This window comes from Cervus elaphus, chromosome 7, assembly GCF_910594005.1.
Source record: "Cervus elaphus chromosome 7, mCerEla1.1, whole genome shotgun sequence".
NCBI classification, from domain to species: domain Eukaryota; kingdom Metazoa; phylum Chordata; class Mammalia; order Artiodactyla; family Cervidae; genus Cervus; species Cervus elaphus.
Genome location: NC_057821.1, coordinates 1,101,640 through 1,125,387, shown reverse-complemented (window position 1 = coordinate 1,125,387; position 23,748 = coordinate 1,101,640). Strand labels below are relative to the sequence as shown.

General features: G+C 40.4%; 1 protein-coding gene across 1 annotated transcript in view; it reads left to right on the top strand.

The window, feature by feature from the left end:
• Positions 1 to 23,748, top strand: part of LOC122696852 (contactin-associated protein-like 3) — a 219,511-nt gene that overhangs the window by 118,041 nt on the left and 77,722 nt on the right. The window contains 3 exon segments of the mRNA XM_043906968.1: positions 2,369 to 2,630; positions 13,005 to 13,151; positions 22,395 to 22,569. Of these exon segments, the coding sequence (XP_043762903.1) occupies positions 2,369 to 2,630; positions 13,005 to 13,151; positions 22,395 to 22,569 (584 nt within the window).

Sequence of the window (23,748 nt, the reverse complement as noted above, 5' to 3'; positions counted from 1 at the left end):
CTACATCACTATCCATTAGGAAAACGTACCATTATTTATCTAGTCATTTCCTACTCAGGACATTTGCTTTACCTAGATTTTTTTTACCACTATAAGCTGACAGTTGCACATGTATGCTCAGTACAGGGCCTTCCCTTTTCATGAGATAAAATTCCAGAAGTAGAATTTCTTGGTAACAAGTTTTATATAGTTTTACATTTTAATAAACATTGTTGGATTGCTTTCCAAAAAGCTATAGCATGACATTTTCCACCAGCAATGTATGTTAGAACCTTCCATCACATCTCAGCCAGCCCTCATGTACCCCTGCCAGCTCAAGGAACATGAACTAATATCTCTTTGTTACTTTGTGTTTATGGGACTACTGGTGAATTAAATAATCTTCTCACTTTTTTTTTGTCCATTTGGACTTGTTTTTCTGATCATTCTTCACTCTTATTCTTTTGCCTAATTTTTATTTTATTTCTTTAATTTTTGGTCACTTTACAAGACAGTTTTATATTTGATAGATAACCCTTTGTTATTAATATTATCTTATTTATATCATATATTATATATATTTTGTATATATTATGTGTATTATGTTAATATTATATATTCACATATAACATATACTCTCAGATCTTTTTGTGAGTCCCTTGTTCCATCTCATTGCTATGTCTGTCCCTACACCACTAACACACTGATTTGCTTACAGTAACTTCACAGTATGCTTTGCTATCTGGTCAGTTCTGTCTCACTGGTTTTTTATTTGCATTATTATCTTTTGGAGAGGAAGAGTAATGTTTGAGTATGTATTCTGCTATCTGAAATCCATAGAAAAGTTTTTATCTTCAGACAAAATTCTTGTAGAGGGTTTAATTGGAATTATATTGAGCCCATCCTGTCCAAGCACTATGATTAAAAATAGTCTGTTCCTGGAGCAGTAGACATATTGTAAGGATTAAAAATATCTTTAAAAACAGAATTATATACAAATAAAAACAGCCTGCTAGACAGATCAGATCTTAAGCTGGGTGATAGCCTTGGGTGATTTGGTTTGTAAGAAGTTCAGAGAAGAGACCAGCCTACCTGTGGCAGGACCAACCTGGCCACACTCTTATCTTCAGACATGCAAAGCACATGCCCTGCCTATAGTCAGATGTAGCTATCGCCTGAGGGACACACCACTTCCAATCACGTTTACATAGTCAAGACAAGCACAGGAAACCTCCTGGAGTCAATGACCCTTGGTGCTAGCCTTCACGATGGGAAAAGCATCCAGTGCCTCAGGAGAGGCACCTGTCCCTTATGCTGTGTCCCACGCCTGGCATGCCGCCACTGTTCAGTCACTCAGCCGAGTCTCTTCACGACCCCATGGACTGCAGCAGCACGCCAGGCCTCCCTGTCCTTCACTGTCTCCCACAGTCTGCTCAGATTCATGTCCATTGAGTCTACAGTGCCATCCAGCCATCTCCCACCCTCTGTCGCCCACTTCTCCTCCTGCCCTCAACATCAGGGTCTTTTCCAGTGAGTCGGCTCTTCACATCAGGGGGCCAAAGTATAGGCGTTTCATCATCAGTCCTTCCAATGAATATTCAGGGTTTATTTCCTTTAGGATTGACTGGTTTGATCTCCTTGCTGTCCAAGGGACTTTTTAGTCTTCTCAAGCCCTATTCAAAAGCATCAATTCTTTGGTGCTCAGCCTTCTTTACGGTCCAGCTCTCACATTGGTACATGACTACTGGAAAGACCGTAACCTTCACACCCAGCATTAAGTCTGAGAAAGATGTGGCTCAGGATTCCTTTGCAAATGCTTGGTAATGGAGATGGACAGTTCCTCAGAGACTCAGAAATAGGCAATGCCCTATTCAGGCAAACGCCCAACTGAACAGCACTTTTTCTTTTCATTTTTATATTTAGTTATTTTTGGCTGCACTGGGTCTTCATTGCCCTTTCATTGCTGTGCATGCATGGGCTTTCTCTAGTTGCAGTGAGTAGGGGCAACTCTCTAATTGCATTGCATGGGCTTCTCATTTTGGTGGTGTCTCTTGTTGCAAAGCGTGGGCCCTAGGGCCCACAGATTGCAGTTGGCTTAGTTGCCCCACGGGATGTGGGATCTTAGTTCCTGGACCAAGAGTCGAACCCATGTCCCCTGCATTGACAGGCAGATTCTTAACTACTGGGCTACCAGGGAAGTCCTTGAACAGTGCTTCAAAGGACCTACAACGTAAATCTGGATTTAAGTTTGATGGGGAAGCCTCATTTTAAAAATCCTAGATTGCTGACTTGTTGATAAGAAATTCAGTAAGTCTTGGAAAATCTGTTGTCTGTGAAATGGAAGCATTCCGACTGTGCTTTCCTAAAGCCTGTTTCACTGTGTTCACAGGGAAACGTGTCCTTCTCCTGCTCACACACACAGACTGTCCCCGTGACTTTTCTGAGCTCCAAGAGTCACTTGGTGCTGCCGGGCGCTTCCGGAGAGGACAAAGTGTCTGTGATCTTCCAATTTTGAACATGGAACAGAGCAGGACTGCTGCTGGCCAGTCAGCTTCAGCATAGGTCAGGAGCTCTCATCCTTGTTCTTAGTGATGGAAAACTCAAGCTGAGTCTCTCCCAGCCGGGACATCCAGCCAGGGACATCACAGCAGGTAACAAACGTCCCCCCTGAGATAATGCATAGGTCTTTGTTGTGACTGTATCTTCTTGCATGTAAACCTAAGATGGGTAATCTTTAAAATAAATGAATAGCTGGATACATAAGATATTCGTAATCCTACTAGAGAGAACTAGATTGGTTTTTCTTTTGAAATAGGTAACTCCAGGCTGTTGGTGTGTCAGTCAATGTGACATAGCATAATTATTAAAAAGTTTAAAAATAAATGATCATAAACTTGTGGTTACCAAAGGGGAAAGAGGGAGAGGGATACATTAGGAGTTTGGGATTAGCAGATATTCACTACTATTAATAAAAATGGATGACCATCAGGGACCTACTGTTATAACACAGGTACAAAGGGAAGTTTACTCAGCATTTTGTAATAACCTATAAGGGAAAAGAATATGAAAATGAATATGTATATTTATGCATATATAGATGTAGACATGTGTGTGTATATGAATCACTTTGCTGCACACTTGAAGCTAACACATTGTAAACCAACTATACTTTAATAAAAAATTAATAAAAGAAAAAAAATATTTAAGTTTGAGTTAGAACCTAGAAGTAAACTTAGTTACTAGAAGGCATTAGACTATTCTAAGGAGTCTTAAGAAAATAGATTTCTTTGAACTGTTTTTTAAACCTATATACACATTGATTTTCGAAATATTATAAGTTACTTTCCTTTCTTATGTCTGAGCCTTCGCTTCCTTTGTTCCTACTTGTTTTTGGTGAGGCTGCTTCTAAGTGGGTGAATGTTCTATAGTTTTCTGAGAAGAACCTATTTATTTCTAGACTCACTTCTGAGTCGTGCTATTTTTGAACTTTGGGGACTGCTTTACATTTAAAACTGATAAAATTTAAACCTAGGTGGACTCATGGCATGTCATTCCTTGAAGGCTTAATGTGGAAGGCCTGCCTTGTCTGATCTATGGTTATCAGCTTGGGACTGAAAAGCTAGGAATAAAGACTAAATTTTCCTTTCTTTTTATAAATTAAAAAATATATATATATGATGATCAGCATGCAAATGAACTGAGTTGACAGTGTCAATTCAGATTCAGTCAATTGCTTAAATCTTTGCTCAGCGGTAAACCATCTGCCTGCAATGCAGGAGCCACAGGTGACATGGGTTCAATTCCTGGGTCAGGAAGATCCCCTGGTGGAGGAAATGACAATCCACTCCAGTATTCTTGCCTGGAAAATCCTACGAACACAGAAGGCTGGCAGGCTTCAGTCCATAGGGTTGCAAAGAGTCAGACATGACTGAAGCAACTTAGCAGGCACGCATAATTTACATGTAATATGAACTAAAAGAGATCGTTTTTTAGTGTCGTTCATGTGGGTGCACACTGCCCTTCCCCCGACACACAGGTATGTGTCAAGTATTGACTTTTTTGTAAGCTGGCACTGACCCAGCACATAAATATTTTATTGCACCAATGTTAAAGGTTTTACAGTGTAATGTGCCATTTTTCAGGAGCAAACTGAAGGTAAACTTCTCGTGATGCTTGCTTCTTCCTTTAGCATCATTTGAAGAGGAATCTTTTATGCAGTTGAAATAGATGCAAAATTTTTTCACTCTAAATGTTGTATCAAGTACTCAAATGTGTACCAAATTGAAACTTAAATTTCATTAAATGATATTGAAAAGGCATCTTGTATCCTATTTCCAGATTGGAGATAATTTTTCCTAATAGTTATCTCATGATAGTTCTGAAGAGCTGGAAAAATGTACCAGAAGTGTAGATTCTGGTGCATGTGTGTTCCTGGGGCAGGGCTAAAGAAGTGGGTCATAGAAACAGAGAAAAAGTGGGAGCAATAAAGGAAAAGGAAAAAATGAATGTCTGCATTCACCCTTTATAAGAAAAGACACAAGTCTACCCTTTGCCAAGTTGTGTGTAGTGCTGTGGTCATTATCCTCTGTTATTAGAATAAATTATTTGGTTTATGAGGTGGGGTGTGAGAGGACTCCTCTCCCATGCATGTTTCCAGATCTGCCTTTGATAAGCAGTCCACTTGTTCTCATGAAGCCTCAGAGTCTTCATCTTTAAAATGACACTAATAAGTGTTATGGTGACAATGCAGGGATATGTCATATCTAAACCCTTGGGACCATAGTGTCAATTAGTAATAACACAACAACCATTAGTTATCAATATTTCAACACTAGCACTACAACCATGGCATCACCCCCAAGACTGAGGCCTTTAGAGGGATTGGAAGGGTGTGGTAGAATTAGCATCATATTTATAGTTGCACAAATCAAAAGTCCAAAATCTATTTTCTGGTCTCCATCCATCCTTTGACAAATCATGTTTCCTGGAAAACAGACTGTCCTTTCATCAGAAGTGGGCCAAGTTGAAATCACACTGAAGAAAAACAAAGGATGAGATTTACAATGGAGAGGAGACAATGAATATAAATGCCTTCATTTTGTTTTTAAATTAGAATGGCTAATTTTTACAAAGAACAGTCTTGTATCACATAGATGGATGACATCTACTACAAATTCAAGAGATTCTGGAGTGCTTTCTGCAAATTCTCCTGTGAAGTACCTCAGTATGCTAGATCAGCAGTCCCAGCCTTTCTTGGCACCAGGGACTGATTTTGTGGAAGACAAAACAGTTTTTGTAGAAGACAAAAACCAGTCTGTGGCTTTTCCACAGACATGGTGGGGAGGATGGTTTCGAGATGATTCAAGTGTATTACATTTATTGTGCACTTTATTTCTACTGTTATTACATCAACTCCACCTCAGATCATCAAGTATTAGATCCCAGAGGTTGGGGACCCCCGTGCTAGACAGAGAAAGAGAGAGAGACAAGAGAGAGAGGCAAGGAAAAGGTGGTTGGGTGAGAGAGAGAAAGGAAATATTTCACAAAATCAAACTAGGTTTTAATGACAGATTTTAAGTGAATATAGTTATTATACTGACAGGTATATGATATAACAATTAAGAGAAACTCCAAGTGATAAGGCTGAAAAGAACATGTAGAGTTTTTTTTTTTTTTTTTTCTGGTTCATCCTCTTTAGCTCTAAGACTACAGAACTTCTTTCGAAACTTTATTTCAGGTTCAGTTTCATAATATATGTTTTAAGGGTCTAACTTGAATCCTCCATATTCTAGTTTTCAACTTTTCTCATGAATTTTCATGAACAAGTGTTGAATATTTGAAAAGGTTTCTGACTTCACCAATAAGAAACAAAAAGCAAGAGTGTAGCATTTTTACTGTCTGCACATGGTGGTCTTAACTAGTGACTTTAAAGCTATCCCCTTCCTGAAAGTGAAAACGTTTTGCGATGCATTATAACTAATATTTAACAGTATGAGAAAAACAAAATTTCAGCTGCTTCACAGCAGGATCCTTGACCTTCTGGGTCATCCTGGAAACATTTCCGGCTCAAGTGAATCTTATATGTGTGCCAAGTCATGCCCGACTCCTTGTGACCCTACGAACTATAGCCCACCAATTCCTCTGGGCTTGGGATTCTCCAGCAAAGATACTGGAGTCAGTTGCCATTTCCTTCTCCAGGAAACAGTGGTTTGGAGTTGAATAGATTGGAGTGCATATTGGAGTGGATTGCCATTACTTCCTCTAGGTGATCTTCCTGACCCAGGGATCAAACCCGTGTCACCTAAGCTCCTACATTCCCAGCAGACTATTGCTGAGCCACAGGGGAAGCCCCCAGTAGACCTTGGTGGTGGTAGTTAAGTTCCTAACTTGTGTCCAACTATTGTGACCCCATGGACTGTAGCCTGCCAGGCTCCTCTGTCCATGGGATTCTCCAGGCAAGAATACTGGAGTGGGTTGCCATTTCCTTCCCCAGGAGATCTTACCCACCCAGGAATTGAACCCAGGTCTCCTGCATTGCAGGCAGATTCTTATCAACTGAGCTATGAGGGACGCCCCAAGTGAATCTTGAGTCCAAGTCGTTAATGAGAGATCCAGCAGGGAAAAAAAAAAAAAAAGCTGGTTTGAAGAGCATTTGAAGGACATGGATTTACATGGTCAATGGGTTGTAAATACCAAAATATAATATGAATTATATATGACTGGTTAACTTTCTATCAGAAATATGCACTTATTTTGGGGGGTAGACTAAAATCCCCACTATTCTCTAGCATAACTTCTAATTTGTAAGATTAACTTCTAAATTTACAGAGCTGTGAAGAGTCTGTGCCTTTAACATTCGTAAAATTTGTTAGTTAAATATATGGGTACATACCAGAAGATGTACAGATTGGAGTCATTCAAGCTTACTAGTACGCTCAGTCAGTCAGTCAGATCAGTCCCTCAGCCGTGTCCCACTCTGCGACCCCGTGGACTACAGCACGCCAGGCTCTCCTGTCCATCACCAACTCCTGGAGCCTACTCAAACTCATGTCTATCCCACTGGTAATGCCATCCAACCATCTCATCCTGTCTTCCCCTTCACCTCCTGCCTTCAACCTTTCCCAGCATCAGGGTCTTTTCAAATGAGTCAGTTCTTTGCTTCAGGTAGTCAAAGTGTTGGAGTTTCAGCTTCAGCATCAGTCCTTCCAATGTATATTCAGGACGGATTTCCTTTAAGATTGAGTGGTTGGATCTCCTCGCAGTCCAAGGGACTCTCAAGAGTCTTCTCCAACACCACAGTTCAAAAGCATCAATTCTTCAACTCCCAGCTTTCTTTATAGTCCAACTCTCACATCCATACATGACTGCTGGAAAAATCATAGCTTTGACTAGAAGGACCTTTGTTGGTAATGTCATGTCTCTGCTTTTTAATATGCTGTCTAGGTTTGTCATAGCTTTTCTTCCAAGGAGAAAAGATCTTTTAATTTCATGGCTGCAATCATCATCTGCAGTGATTTGGGAGCCCAAAAAAATAAAGTCTCTCACTGTTTCCATTGTTTCCCCATCTATTTGCCATGAAGGGATGGGACCGGATGCCATGATCTTAGTTTTCTGAATCCTGAGTTTTAAGCCAAGTTTTCCACTCTCTCTTTCACTTTCATCAAGAGGCTCTTTAGTTCTTCGCTTTCTGCCATAAGGGTGGTGTCATCTGTGTATCTTAGGTTATTGATATTTCTCCCAGCAATATTGATTCCAGCTTGTGCTTCATCCAGCCTCGCATTTTGCATGATGTACTCTGCATATACATTAAATAAGCAGGGTGACAATATACGGCCTTGGCGTACTCCTTTCCTGATTTGGAACCAGTCTGTTGTTCCATGTCCAGTTCTAACTGGACCTTCATACAGGTTTCTCAGGAGGCAGATCAGGTGGTCCAGTATTCCCATCTCTTTAAGAATTTTCCACAATTGTGATTCACACAGTCAAAGGCTTTGGCGTAATCAACAAAGCAAAAGTAGATGTTTTTCTGGAACTCTCTTGCTTTTTCAGTGATCCAACAGATGTTGGCAATCTGAGCTCTGGATCCTCTGCCTTTTCTAAATTCAGCTTGAACATCTGGAAGTTCACAGTTCAGGTATTGTTGAAGCCTGGCTTGGATAATTTTGAGCATTACTTTTTTTTTTTTCCTTCTTCTTTTTTAATCAGCTGGAGGCTAATTACTTTACAATATCATAGCGGTTTTTGCCATACATTGACATGAATCAGCCATGGATTTACATGTGTTCCCCATCCCGATCCCCCCTCCCACCTCCCTCCCCATCCCATCCCTCTGGGTCTTCCTAGTTTACCAGCTCTGAGCACTTGTCTCATGCATCCAACCTGGGCTGACGATCTGTTTGCTGGCGTGTGAGATGAGTGCAATTGTGCGGTAGTTTGAGCATTCTTTGGGATTGCCTTTCTTAGGAATTGGAATGAAAACGGACCTTTCCCAGTCCTATGGCCACTGCTAAATTTTCCAAATTTGCTGACATATTGAGTGCAGCACTTTCACAGCATCATCTTTCAGAATTTGAAATAGCTCTACTGGAATTCCATCACCTCCACAAGCTTTGTTCATAGTGATGCTTCCTAAGGCCCACTTGACTTCACATTCCAGGATGTCTGGCTCTAGGTGAGTGATCACACCAACCTGGTTATCTGGGTCATGAAGATCTTTTTTGTACAGTTCTTCTGTGTATTCTTGCCACCTCTTCTTAATATCTTCTGCTTCTGTTAGACCCATACCATTTCTGTCCATTATTGTGCTCATCTTTGCATAAAATGTTCCTTTGGTATCTCTAACTTTCTTGAAGAGATCTCTAGTCTTTCCTTTTCTAATGTTTTCCTCTATATCTTTGCATTAATTGCAGAGGAAGGCTTTCTTATCTCTCCTTGCTATTCTTTGGAACTCTGCATTCAGATGGGTATATCTTTCCTTTTCTCCTTTGCCTTTAGCTTCTCTTTTCTCTTCCTTTGTAAGGCCTTGTATGACAACCATTTTGCCTTTTTGCATTTCTTTTTCTTGAGCATGGCCTCAAAAAAATCAAGCAGTCATCTCACTGTTGCTTTTCCATGAATGGAAGTATTTTTTTTATGACCCCCTTCCCTGTTGACCAAGACAATTTCTGAAGATTCCAATTATTCCTGCCCCCACCCCTTCCATTGAAGCATTCATGTCTGGGGCCTGTTGTGCAAGCTGCGCGACCTCCTGTGGAGGGGACAAATCCCCTGCTCTTGGCCAAATAACTCATTTTGGCCACTGGCACGTGACCAGAAGGAGCCTGTGCCACATCTGAGTAGAAGCTGCCAACACCATAGCAAGATTCTGCCAAATGCTGTTTTCTCTCTGCAGTGAGGCAGGGGGTAGGTAGGGCTGTGTATTAGCCTTGGCGCTGCTTGAACGAATGCCTGGAGCACAAAGGAAAGAAAGCCAGATGGCCTAGGGCCAGATCAAGAAACAAACCCTAGTTGTTACTCATTGAAACGTTCTTTATGTCCACAAAATAACCTAGTAGAAGCTAACACACACACACTGTGTGGGTGAGTGTGCTGGGACACCTAAGGCTTACTGATGCATTTGCATGATACAGCACTGGGCTTTCATTCAATAGAAGACCCTACAAGTTGGTCTGTAGTAGATGTTAGGGTCATGCACAGTTGGTGGGCACTCAGTGATTCAACTAGTTTATCATTCCAGCTCCATCACTTGAAGAAAATATAGATATTTCATCTCATAGATTCAAGAGACAATGACTGCTTTGAAGGAATTAACAGTAGTTTAAAAAAATGATAGGCTTCCCAGGTGGCTCAGTGGTAAAAAATCCATCTGCCAATGCAGGAGACACTGGTTCAATCCCCGGGTCAGGAAGATTTCCTAGAGTGGACAATTGACTCTAATATTCTCGCCTGGAAAATCCCATGGACAGAGGATCCTGGAAGGCTGCAGTTCATTGGGTCACAAAGAGTTGAACACAAACATGACTGAGCATGCATGCATGTCATGTGACGATGGCTGGAATACATTGTATCTTATTTGGAAAGAAAAACAGAAAATGTAAAAATGACATAAAATGAAAAACACAATTCCTGCAACCAAAAATGAAGGTTAATATTTAAGAATATTTCTTGCCACTCTTTACCATCTTTATCCAATGTTTGAATATATACAGATACACTTTAATGTAATGCTTTTATAAACTTTTATTCTATTCTATGAATGTTCATGTTTTATTAATACTTAAATTGTTATTTTTAAAGACTGTCAGTATATTTTTTTAAATAGTCTGCCAAGAATATTATAAGTCAGTCAGTCAGTCAGTTCAGTCACTCAGTCGCATCCGACTCTTTGTGACCCCATGAATCGCAGCATACCAGGCCTCCCTGTCCATCACCAACTCCCGGAGTTTACTCAAACTCATGCCCATTGAGTCGGTGATGCCATCCAGCCATCTCATCCTCTGTCGTCCCCTTCTCCTCCTGCCCCCAATCCCTCCCAGCATCAGGGTCTTTTCCAATGAGTCAACTCTTCACATGAGGAGGCCAAAGTATTGGAGTTTCAGCTTCAGCATCAGTCCTTCCAATGAACACCCAGGACTGATCTCCTTTAGGATGGACTGGTTGGATCTCCTTGCAGTCCAAGGGACTCTCAAGAGTCTTCTCCAACACCACAGTTCAAAAGCATCAGTTCTTTGGCACTCAACTTTCTTTACAGTCCAACTCTCTCATCCCTACATGACCACTGGAAAAACCATAGCCTTGACCAGACAGACCTTTGTTGGCAAAGTAACGTCTCTGCTTTTTAATATGCTGTCTAGGTTGATCATAACTTTCCTTCCAAGGAATAAACGTCTTTTAATTTCATGGCTGCAGTCACCATCTGCAGTGATTTTGGAGCCCCCCAAAATAAAGTCTGACACTGTTTCCACTGTCTCCCCATCTATTTCCCATGAGGTGATGGGACCAGATGCCATGATCTTAGTTTTCTGAATGTTAAGCTTCAAGCCAACTTTTTCACTCTCCTCTTTCACTTTCATCAAGAGGCTTTTTAGTTCCTCCTCACTCTCTGCCATAATGGTGGTGTCATCTGCATATCTGAGGTTATTGATATTTCTCCCAGAAATCTTGATTCCAGCTTGTGCTTCTTCCAGCCCAGCCTTTATCATGAGGTACTCTGCATATAAGTTAAATAAGCAGGTGACAACATACAGCCTTGACGTGCTCCTTTTCCTATTTGGAACCAATCTGTTGTTCCATGTCCAGTTCTAACTGTTGCTTCCTGACCTGCATACAGGTTTCTCAAGAGGCAGATCAGGTGGTCTGGTATTCCCATCTCTTTCAGAATTTTCCACAGTTTATTGTGATACACACAGTCAAAGGCTTTGGCATAGTCAATAAAGCAGAAATAGATGTTTTTCTGGAACTCTCTTGCTTTTTCAATGATCCAGAGGATATTGGCAATTTGATCTCTGGTTCCTCTGCCTTTCCTAAAACCAGCTTGAACATCTGGAAGTTCTCGGTTCACAGATTGCTGAAGCCAGTCTTGGAGAATTTTGAGCATTACTTTGCTAGAGTGTGAGATGAGTGCAATTGTGTGGTAGTTTGAACATTCTTTGGGATTGCCTTTCTTAGGAATTGAAATGAAAACGGACCTTTTCCAGTCCTGTGGCCACTGCTGAGTTTTCCAAATTTGCTGGCATATTGAGTGCAGCACTTTCACAGCATCATCTTTTATGATTTGAAATAGCTCAACTGGAATTCCATCACCTCCACTAGCTTTGTTCGTAGTGATGCTTTCTAAGACCCACTTGACTTCACATTCCAGGATGTCTGGCTCTAGGTGAGTGATCACACCATTGTGATTATCTGGGTTGTGAAGATCTTTTTTTGTATAGTTCTTCTGTGTATTCTTGCACCTCTTCTTAATATCTTCTGCTTCTGTTAGGTCCATACCATTTCTGTATCGAACCCATCTTTGCCTGAAATGTACCCTTGATATCTCTAATTTTCTTGAAGAGATCTCTAGTCTTTCCAATTCTCTTGTTTTCCTCTATTTCTTTGCATTGATGGCTGAGGAAGGCTTTCTTTTCTCTCCTGGCTATTCTTTGGAACTCTGCATTCAAATGGGAATATCTTTCCTTTTCTCCTTTGCTTTTCACTTCTCTTCTTTTAGATAATGACGATATATGAAAGTGAGAATAAGTTTTTATTTTTATAACTTGCATCTTTGGAAAATACCTGTAGTTCTCAGCATCACAAACTACTAGTGGGCTAGATGAGGCTAAAATATGTCTGATACCATGTGATTGGAAATACTTTATGATTTCATGATTGTTCAGGGTCATTCATAGGAATTTTATTCTCTTAAGGCCCTAGGACTGACACAAACCAATGCTGTGTTTTTCAAAGCAAGATGAGTGACCCACTGTTGTTTCCACTTTACCCTTTCATTCTGATTTCTTTCTTTGCCCCCCCCCACAACTTTTTTGCACCTTTTTGACTAAACTGAGTGATGAGAAAGTGAAGTATATCCCTGGCACTGTGCACAGAGGCCATAGTAATCCTAACTGAACATAATCGTTTTTGTTATTACATAAACAAATACCAGACAGGCCAGTCCACGACTGATGGATCAAACACAAGGAACCTCTGCAACCACAAAATTTACTCCACAAGACCCTCTTCCAACTGACATGGGTAGCACCTTCTTCTAGATAAGCATGACCAACATATCATGTAACCTAATTGCCTGCTTAGAAGCCCCCAGGCAAGTCCACATCTGTCCTTCACCTCTCTCTGTCTCTCTGTGTCCCCTGTGGTGCATTCTGCATTGGTCAACCAACTAAGTGACCTAGGTGGGCTTCAGTGAGTTCTTGGTGGTCTGTGGAAGGTGGCCCAAGTATGTGTCATATTGTTTTCAAGTAGTGGCTCTGTTGAGGTATTAACAAGGTTTGTAGGAATTTGTTTTAACCCATTTTGTTTACCTCCAGGTGCTGGATTAAATGATGGGCAGTGGCATTCTGTGTCCTTATCTGCAAGAGGGAATCACCTGAGTGTGATGGTGGATGGTGAGGCAGCCTCCATGGCTCATTCCTTGCATGGGCCGATTGAGTCAGGCGACACCTACTATTTGGGGGGTAAGTGAAAGGAACTGGGCTGCACTGACAATCAAGCCATCTTTATCTTTTCTGCTCCTGCCTTCTAAGGCAACTCATATTTTTACATGAAAATTAATAGTGAAGAATGATTTTTCTTTTTTAGTTATTGGGAATTTTGAATGATCAAAGATGATAAATTGTGGTCTAAAAATGAAAGTCGGATAGATGGCTTTGTTTAAAAGTGCACATCATAAGGTTGGTTTTAAATTTGGCATTTGTTTTCAACTACGGTTGCACGTTGCAATCACCTGGAAGGATTCAAAATGCTGAGGCCTGGCTGCATCCCCGGAAATTCTGATTTAACTGGTTATGTGCCGTGTGCTTATGCTTAGCTGCTCAGGTGGATTCTTTACCTGCAATGTGGTCTGAGCCACCAGGGAAGCCCAAGAATACTAGAGTGGGTAGCCTATCCCTTCTCCAGGGGAGCTTCTCGACCAAGGAATTGAACTGGGGTCTCCTGCATTGCAGGTGAATTCTTTACCAGCTGAGCTACTAGGGAAGCCTGACCTGGACAACAGGTTTTTGAGTACTTTCTGGTGATTCTATGTGAAGATAACACTGAGGGTCATTGCTCTCTATTTCTTACCTTGCCATCAGGTAAGGCCAAATGATGCTTATAATTTTTCCTTTAGCTTTTATGTGGCAGGTTTTTTGCTGCATGTGGGTGTCCTTCTGCCTATTGGCTTCTTTTCTGCCTAGAGCCTGGCTACTCAAAATGTGGTCCATGGACCAACAGTATCAGCATCACCCGGAAGCCCTTAGAAATGCAGATGCACCATCCAGACTTCGAATCTGCATTTCACCAAGATCCCCAGGAGGTCTGCTGCATTTTAAAATTTAAGAAACTTGGACTTCTCTGGTGGTCCAGTGGTTGGGATTCTGCCAATGCGGGGGACACGGGTTTAATCCCTGGACTGGGAAGATTCCACATGCTAAGGCAGCTAAGCCCATGCACCACAACTGCTGAAGCCCAAGGCCCTAGAGCCCATGCACCCCAACCAGAGAAGCCACCCCAATGAAAAGCCCACACACCACACCTAGAGGGCAAGCCCTGCTCATTGCAACTAGCAAAACCTATGTGCTGCAATGAAGACCCAGCACAGCCAAAAATAAATGAGTAAATAAATGATTTTTTAAAAAGATGTCTATTCCCACTGCCTAATACAGAAGGGCATCATTATATACAACAGAGGAAGAGATAAATTCAATGGCTGTTAATATGTCACGCATGGGTGTTCAGTCGTGTCCTGCTCTTTGCGACCTCATGGGCCATACCCCCCAGTCTCCTCTGTCCGTGGGATTTCCCAGGCAAGAGTACTGGAGTGGGTTGCCGTGCCCTCCTCCAGGGGACCTTCCTGACCCAGGCATTGAGTCCCTGTTTCCTGCATCTCCTGCACTGCAGATGGATTCTTTACTGCTGAGCCACAGGAGAAGCCCATTAATATGTCACTCATTGCTTAGTGATGGATTTTACCAGGACATCACCAGTCCATCTCCTCGGGATGTAGTCAGTGGGTGTTTTGCCTGCTTAGTGAACCTTGATTGAGTCCATCCAGGATCTTTTCCAGCAGGGAGGGGGAACTTCTGAGGGTAATAAATCTCCATCCCTGGAGCATTCAAGTGAAAAATCCTCAGCCACTGGAAGCTTAGAACTGTCAATAGTAAGACTTATTTTTAATCTTGGCTTGAAGCCGTCTCTGACATTATTGCTGTTTTGCATTTTATACTTTTCTTTTTCTAAAATAAGTTTGGAATCATGGTGGAGATAACTTGATAGCCCAACAAGAAAGTATAAAATTCTCCCTTGAGAATTGACAATAAGTACATCAACCATGAATTGGGTTGTTTAATCTTTGAAGTCCCCTAAAGCAAACTTCATGGGGAAAGGTGGAATTGTGCCAGCAGCTTTAAAAGTTAGGATTGCTTGCTTTTCTTGTTTGCTAAATGTGATGCATTTCTGACCCAGATACTCTTTTAAACCTTTACACTTAAATGATGCATTTTATAGCTCAGGAGAGGAACAGATTCCTGCAAAACTAAATAAAGAATTTATCCAAGAACTGTAATTTAAAAGATAAAATATTTTGAAGCACTGAAAGATACAGAAAGAACAATCTGTGTCTACTGTTTAATGACACAAAATAAAATACCTTTAACATTTTGTTTTAAAAAGTAAAAGAAAAATACTTTTCAAATCATCTTTCATATTGAACATACTGCATACTCAGAATGCACAGCTACTTGAGAGTAGGTACTTTCCATAAATATTTGCATACTGCTGCAACATGAGTCAGTTGTTACTGTGAAATAGATCATATGCACACACTTTAAAAAGACTATAATATTTCATAAAAAGAATATATATGGGTGCATCTTCTTGTCTACATAATTAACCACTACAACACTTGAGGCTTCTGTTGCTCCTCTAGACTTTCATTCCCCTAGTTAAGTATTACCCTGCTTTTTTAAAGCCAGCCTTTGTGTATTGCTTTTTTTATAATCTATCATCTATGTAGGTAACTTTAAACAATAAATTGTCTTGTGTTGCCTTGCTTTTAACTTTTTGAAGAGGATAAACCTGCATTCATTCTTTTGTGACTTGCTTTTTCTGTTGAAATCCAGCCATGTGGCTATGAAAAGCTGAATTTAATTAATTTTCATGGATGTGTGGTTTTTTGATGCATATTGTACCATGTTTTACTTATCCATTTTACCATTTTATGTTGATGGACATTTTGATTGTGCCCATTTTTATTTTAAGAATGCTATAAATATCAGTGCAGCTGCTAAGAGACATCTTGCCAGTGATTTTTAAGTTTTTCCTTATGTATAAACTATCTGACTCCTGATAAGTACAGTTAATTTAGTGAAACAACATTCGGTACCGTGGTTTTAGTGGCAGGCTCGAGAACCCACAGTTGTCACATCGGCTGTGCACATACACCTTCGTTACTATCTGTTTAGAGGTCCTAGAGAGCTGGAGGAAATGTGATGAAAAAGGTATAATAAGCCTTTCTTATGTAGTTTCATAAAATTGTGTTGATATACAGAGAACTGTCTTGTTAATATGGTTTCCAAGAAGAAACAGTGTCCCTAAGACGAGTGGAATTGCGAAGTTTAAACATCCCACGAGATGGCATAATGACGTTTCTTCATGACAACTTTCCTATTTTTCTAATGTCTGTGTTGGCACTCAGTGGCAAATATAGAACTTGCAGTCACAGCACTTTCTTCCTAACTAATGTATAAATTTAGAGTAGCCTCTATAAGCATAGCTATAAATACCTAGTTGATTCCTACAGAACAGTTTCAGATACTGATTCAAATGAAGTCAGTCAACTGTATATCTTACACCAAGCATAACATAACAGCATTTTTTCCTAGAGAAAGAATATATATTACTTTTAAAATTCAAGTAAAGCCTTTGCCAGATTAAAACAAAAAAGTAAAGCCAAAATGGACTAATTTACTGATGTTAAATAAAAAGATAGATACTATTTTTACTCAAGGAAAACCAGGAGAGGCAGGTCTAGGACTAATGAGCATGGAGTTCTGATTCTCAGTAGATTTATTATATTCACAGTTTTTATGCACGTCTAGAACCTTTGCTCATGGTTTCCATATTTGTCTCCATGATATGTTGGACTTTCCAATGCTGTTCTGGGTAAAGTAGGGTAGGTCAGCTACAGCTTGAGCTCTACTCCTGAAAACTCTAATGTCCAAAGAGTAGCCTCTGTCAGTATCTGCTCACTTATCTTCTTGCTCAGTACCAGAATATGTATGATGTTGACAAAGAAGTGAAGTTCATCCAGTCTATGCTCTGTAGCAATATTGGGACTAATAAAATCAGTGTTCCTGGGTCATCTAGGTGGAAACCAGTTAATGATATTTGACTTTTCAAGGAAAACAATACTCCCTGTTCTGAAATACTGCCTGACCAGGTTTCCTTCCCATCCATTACTGTTTTTCCTGATGGACAGTCAACTGCAAGTTTCCAATTATCATTATATGGTCAGTCGAATTTTGTTGGGATGCTTCCCCATGAAAGCAGACTAGTATAGCTTGCTATTACAGTTTTGTTTTTTTTTTTCCTAATTGAAGGATAATTGCTTTATAGTATTGTGTCGGTTTCAGCCAAACATCAACATTTTTTGTGTTGTTCATTCACTAAGTCATGTCCAACTCTTTACAACCTCCTGGACTGCAACATGCTAGGCTTCCTTGTCCTCCATTATCTCCCAGAGCTTGCTCAAACTCATGTCCATTGATTTGGTGATGCCATCCAACCATCCTGTCCTCTATTGTCCCCTTCTCTCCCTGCCCTCAATCTTTTCCTGCATCAGGGTCTTTTCTAATCAGTTAACTCTTCGTATCAGGTGGCCAGAATATTGGAACTTCAACGTGAGTCTTTCCAATGGATATTCAGGGTTGATTTCCTTTAAGATTGACCAGTTTGGTCTCCTGCTGTCCAAGGGACTCTCAAGAGTCTTCTTCAGCACTACAATTTAAAGTCATCAATTCTTTGGGGCTCAGACTTCTTTATGGTCCAACTCTCACATCCATATATGACTACTGGAAAAATCATAGCTTTGACTATATGGACCTTTGTCAACAAAGTGATGTCTCTGCTTTATAATACACTATATCAGTTTGTCATAGCTTTTCTTCCAAGGAGCAAGCATTTTTTAGTTTCATGGCTGCAGTCACTGTCCACAGTGATTTTGGAACCCAAGAAAATAAAATTAATAAAATCTGTCACTGTTTCTATTTTTTCCCCATCTATTTACCATTAAGTGATGGGACCAGATGCCATGATCTTAGTTTTTGGAATGTTGAGTTTTAGCCAGCTTTCTCACTATCCTTCTTATAGTTAGGGTGACCATATAATTTCAGGACACTTTAGCAATGAAAGAGGTGATTTCAGTGATTACTGCAGGACAGAAGCCTAAACCATGGCTCTCTGGCCACCTGGAAGTCTCTATTCCGTCTTGGCCTGGCGATCTCAGAGCACACTATCTTACAGTAAGAAGGATTGTCTATAAATGGCAATAGGATTGTCTATAAAATGGCAATATTTCTAAAAGTCCCTTCAGAACTCTGTGATCTAGGTATCACTTTTTTAAACTTTACACACCCTCCTGGGTGTCTTTTCTGGGCTGTGCTGGGTCTTTGCTGAGGCATTCAGACTTTCTGTAGCTGTGGCACCCAGGCTTAGTTGCCCCGCCGCATGTGGGATCTTAGTTCTCCGGCCAGAGATCGAACCCACACCCCCTGCACTGGAAGGTGAATTTTTAATCACTGGACCACCAGGGAAGTCAGAAGGTATCCCTTTTTCCTTTTTGCCTTTTCTTAGTCTGAGCTTTTTTTGTAATTTTCCTCCAACAGCAGTTTCACTAATGGTCCATTGTATATTGGTGCCTGCTTTTAGGGGTAGTGGAAAGTAAAGCTTTAATAAATTCCCTTCTATTGAATCTTTGTACTGCTCAGTAGCATACTTGCATTACAGAGTTGGGGAATATTAAGTTATGTTCAAAATCCCCCGAGTGTCCTTCTGTGAAACGTTAGCAGGCCAGTGAGCCTATGACAAGCCTAATGAAGTCTCATCTGAGGACCCATTCTGGTGTATTGACATAAATGACAATTTATCTGCCATCCTCAGAGGTACTTAAGCTCCTGAGTCCCTCAGTCATGATGGATATCTTTCATTAATTTAGCAGTAACTACTCATTGTGCACGTCACTGTCCATTCCAAATCATGTCATGGATGAATGGCCCGCTAGGGCTTTGGGACAACCATCTGTACGGAAAGGTGTCTCCTGACCCGAGCTTCTCCCGGGCTGCAGTGCCCTTACTTCTTGACTTTTATATCATACCTGGAGAACAGAGCACTCATTGGTTTGACCTTTCCTTTTTTGAAGTGTCACTTTCAGAAAGTTTTCCTTGTGACTACTGGATATGTTTTTTCTTTGTCCTAACAGGTATAGTTAGATACTGAGATGTGTTCTGGATGAGTTTGAGGATGGCAATCTGGAGAAAAGGAAGAAAAGAGAAAAGGATTAACAGGGATTCCACAAAATTATTTATTGACTTCATGTTTCCTATGTTTTATCTTAACATTCTTAGTTACTAAGAGCAGTAAGGAGAAGCCACCTAGAAGATACAGGGGCTTCCTAGGCGGCTTAGCAGTAAAGAGCCTGTCTGCCAGGGCAGGAGCTGTAAGAGCCATGAGTTCGATTCCTGGATCAGGAAGATCCCCTGGAGGAGGGCGTGGCAGCCCACTCCAGTACTCTTACCTGGAGAACCCTACAGACAGAGGATCCTGGCAGGCTGTGGTTCACGGGGTCGCGGAGCTGGCCGTGACTGAAGCGACTTAGCCCAGCACACCGCAGAGCACAGAGCATGCAAAGACATCCCAGGTTTCCTCCAAATAGACCCAGTCCTTCAGAGATTCTCTGATACATGAAAGGTGTGTGTTTTCACACCAGACAAGAAAATGGTAAAGGAAAACTGCAGAGTTAAACAGTTCTTTATGATGTAACATTACAATTGAAATGTCAAAGTCCCTTTGAGGTTAATTTCTGAGGTTTCATTGTGCCTTTAATGGCTTCAACCTGATGCAGTCCTTGGTTTGTTTTGAATCCTGTTTGTCAGAAATACAAACCATTAAAGCCTCAGTCACTGAAAGAAAAGTATAGGAAAACTGTGTGTATTTTATGAAAATTCTTAGGTAGAAAGCTAGCATCCATTATGCAGGAACAAGAAGAGGCTCTGTCTTCAGTTTTTGCTTTTTGAAAGTACACCAGCAATTTCAAGACACAAGTACAAAGAGAGATGAATGAAAAACACAGAAGTACAATGAGCAAAATCTTTACTTTATAAAATTACTTATTCCATCTGATTTAAAATAAAATATTTTTATTTAAAATAAAAAATAAGAATCTTATAAAATAACCCCAAACTGTAAATATTAACATAAGAATTTCTGAATATTAAAATTATTGGAAAATACAAAGCAAAATAGTTAAAATAGTTCTATAAGTGATATAAATGAAACATGGTAAGGCAAAGCATAAATAAAATAGGTAAATTTCTTGTCAAGCATAAAATTGCTTGACAATTTTGGGGAATTATTACAATATTAATCATTTAGAATATTATCCTTGTTTCATATTTGCAGATGAAAATAAAGTGTTCAATTCAGTAAACACTTTGAGCGTTTTACCTATGTAGAGTTGTAGCTTTCATTCCATAGGAAGCTGCCTCTGCATGGGAGATTTGCGTGTGGGTGGGTTAGTAGGGGTAATTCTTTGAAACAACACCTGGAAGGTTGAAAGAGTAACTGTGATGGGCAGAGAGACAAGCTGAACTGCAGGGCAGTTGTGGTGAAGCCTCTGAAAACCCCAAGGGGTTCTCTGAAGCAGGCATGCACTTTAAGGACGTCCCATTGAGAAAATGGTGTGCAGCCACTGTGTTGCATCACTCCATTGCATCCTTGGTCACTTTTATTCCTGAGGACAGACACAGCCTTATGAGAGCTAGCTTCCTGCAGCCCAGCTGTTCCCGGGGAGGGCCTCAGTCTTGATTAGAGGGGAGTAATGGGACCTGGGCTCTGTACAGCAGGTTTCTCCAAATTGCTGCCTTTTACAGAAGCATTTCACGGTGACAGCATCCTCTTAGCCTAACTTTCCCCATCTTCTACATTGTCAGTCTTGCAGTAGGCAAACCTAAGAACCTGTGATTTCTTTAGGAGACAATTCAGGGGAGGGTGAGAGGGCACTCAGAATCCTGCTGGCCTTACAAGTGGAGAAGAAGGTGGCTCTGGACCCCACTTGCTTTGATTTTGATGTTAAAGTCTTGTCCTTGTTCATAATCATTCTAAGAGCATTATCTCTTGGGAGACCCAGGACGATAAAGCAAAACTACTCTGTAGGAATTGTGGTTGGTAACTGTACAGCAAACCAATTAATGGCTGTAACAGAATTTGTAAATTTGACTCTTATTATTGAAATTAATCAAAGGTCATTTCTTGTTTCCATAGAACATTGTGTTGCTTGTTTTCTCCATTATTCACAATGCTATATAGTTACGAGAAATTGTTAATTTATTTGTGTATTCATGTTGAAATATATTTGACTAAAATGCCTAATTAAAAAAAGAAAAATGTACAAATTGCTATTAGACCAGTTATTATCAAAAGTGTCTTAAAATACACCTGTGAATGCACACACGTGGATATTTAACAATATTTAGATGAATGGAGGGTATCCAGGTCAATTCTCAATTTAAGATTATTTTTAAGCATTTTAAATTTATTAAGTCCTCTTGTGCCTCTAATTTTTTTTCCTGATTCTGCTCTCACATGCCTTTAGTTCATCTAGTTTAACATCATACTAAAAAGAGTGATGTCTTAAATGTGCTTTCAAAAAATAAATCAGACTGCTTAGATTAAAAGTGCAGTAACTCTATTCGTCAGATTTCACATCTTCCCTTCCTCTCATCTCTCTGTAAGCCTGGCTTTGGTCTTTATTTTTACACTTTACCAATACCAACACATTTTGTTCTTGTCAGCTCTCCACCACCCTCTCCATAGGTGATGTGACCTTCTCAAATGGTGTTGTTCAGTAACTAAATCATGTCTGACTCTTTGCAACCCCATGGATTCCAGCATGCCAGGCTTCCCTATCCTTCACTATCTCCCAGAGTTTGTTCAAACTCATGTACCTTGAGTCAGCGATATAATCCAACCATCTCATCCTCTGTTGTCTCCCTCTCCTCTTGCCCTCAATCTTTCCCAGAATCAGGATCTTTTCCAATGAGTCAGCTCTTCAAATCAAGTGGCCTAAGTATTGGCACCAGCACCAGTTCTTCCAATGAATATTCAGGGTTGATTTTCTCTAGAATTGACTGGTTTGGTCTCCTTGCTGTCCAAGGAACTCTCAAGAGTCTTCTCCAGCACAACAATTTGAAAGCACCAGTTCTTCGGCTCTTAGCCTTTTTTATGGTCCAACTCTCACATCCGTACATGACTACTGGGCAAACTATAGCTTTGACTAAACGGACCTTTGCTGGCAAAGTAATGTGTCTGCTTTTTAATACGCTGTCTAGGTTTGCCATAGCTTTTCTTGCTTCAAGTGTCTACTAGCAATTTTTGCAAATGAGAAATACGGTACAATATTTTTTTCATAACTGTTTGTTTTCTCCTGTGTCTCTATGTTCATTCAGGCTGTCCTGACAACAGCAGCTCTCACCCTGGATGTGCTGTTTCCGCGGGTGGATTTCAGGGCTGCCAGAGGCTCATTTCCATTGGCGACGAAGCAGTGGATCCCATCTCCGTTCAGCAGGGGGCGCTAGGGAGTTTCCGTGACCTCCAGATAGACACCTGTGGCCTCACAGATAGGTAGGCAGCCTCCCGTCAGCGTGCCTGTTTTCAGGGTGTTTTTTGTTTGTTTGTTTGTTTTTTAATTTTTAATTGGAGGGTATTTGTTTTACAATGTTGTGTTGGCTTCGGCCATACAACAGTGTGAACCAGCCCTAAGTATCATGTCCCCTCCCTCTTGGACCTCCCTCCTCCCCCCACCGCATCCCGCCCCTCGAGGTGGCCACTGGGCACCAGCTCGGGCTGCCTGCATCATATGGCAGATTCCCACTGGCTGCCTCTTAATATTTTATATATGGTAATGTCTATGTTTCAATGCTACTCTCTCAGTTCATCCCACCCCCTGCTGTTTTCAATTTTTGATAGTAGATTAGAAACAAATAAACTGGTGAAAAAGAGCATCTTGCCCTTTCTCCATTCCCAAGATTCCGTTCCATAGGGGAAAATTATATTTACACAAAAAACAAAAATGACAGACTTTAAGTAATCGTTTCTTTCCAATGATACAGTTTTAGAAGACACACTGTCATAAATTTTCCTTGTATGTGCCTCCAGGCTACTTAATTCATACAGAATACTGTTGATGCTATTATAATTATTGATGACTATATACTTTAAAAATTTCTAACACTTCAGAGAACAGATTAGGATATTCTAAAGAGATCATGGAGGACCCAGAAATCAAAATTCTATGTGGTTAGCTGCATTCACCTTACATTCTCTATTCTACAGGAAAAATGAAAAGTAACTCTTTCTTTGATAAAAGTTGAAGCTTTAGGGATTTCTAGTGATGTTGTAAACACAGCAAAGAGTGGAGAGGATTCAGTCGCTACATACTGAGCATAGTACCACTTTACTGGAGAAGATAAGAAAGGCAAAGCTTTAAAACAACAGCATATTAACGTTTCTAAGCATTGCAACTTTACCAAAGTTATTTGCTAGCCATACTATCAGACTTTTAAGTGATTTTGGCTAAAAGGGATGGCTTAATCATCACACATGCACCTTTTTTTCTGTGCCTAGTATGTCTCACTTCTCTGCAATAGCAGTGCATTAAATTTGTGTTGAACAAATGTACACACCCCAGACATCCCCACACATCCCCACATAGGGCACTTTTCAAACATTCACACTGCACATTTGTGGAGTAAATCTAATCCAAAATTAACAGTAATTGAAATTCCCTGTCATCACCAATTA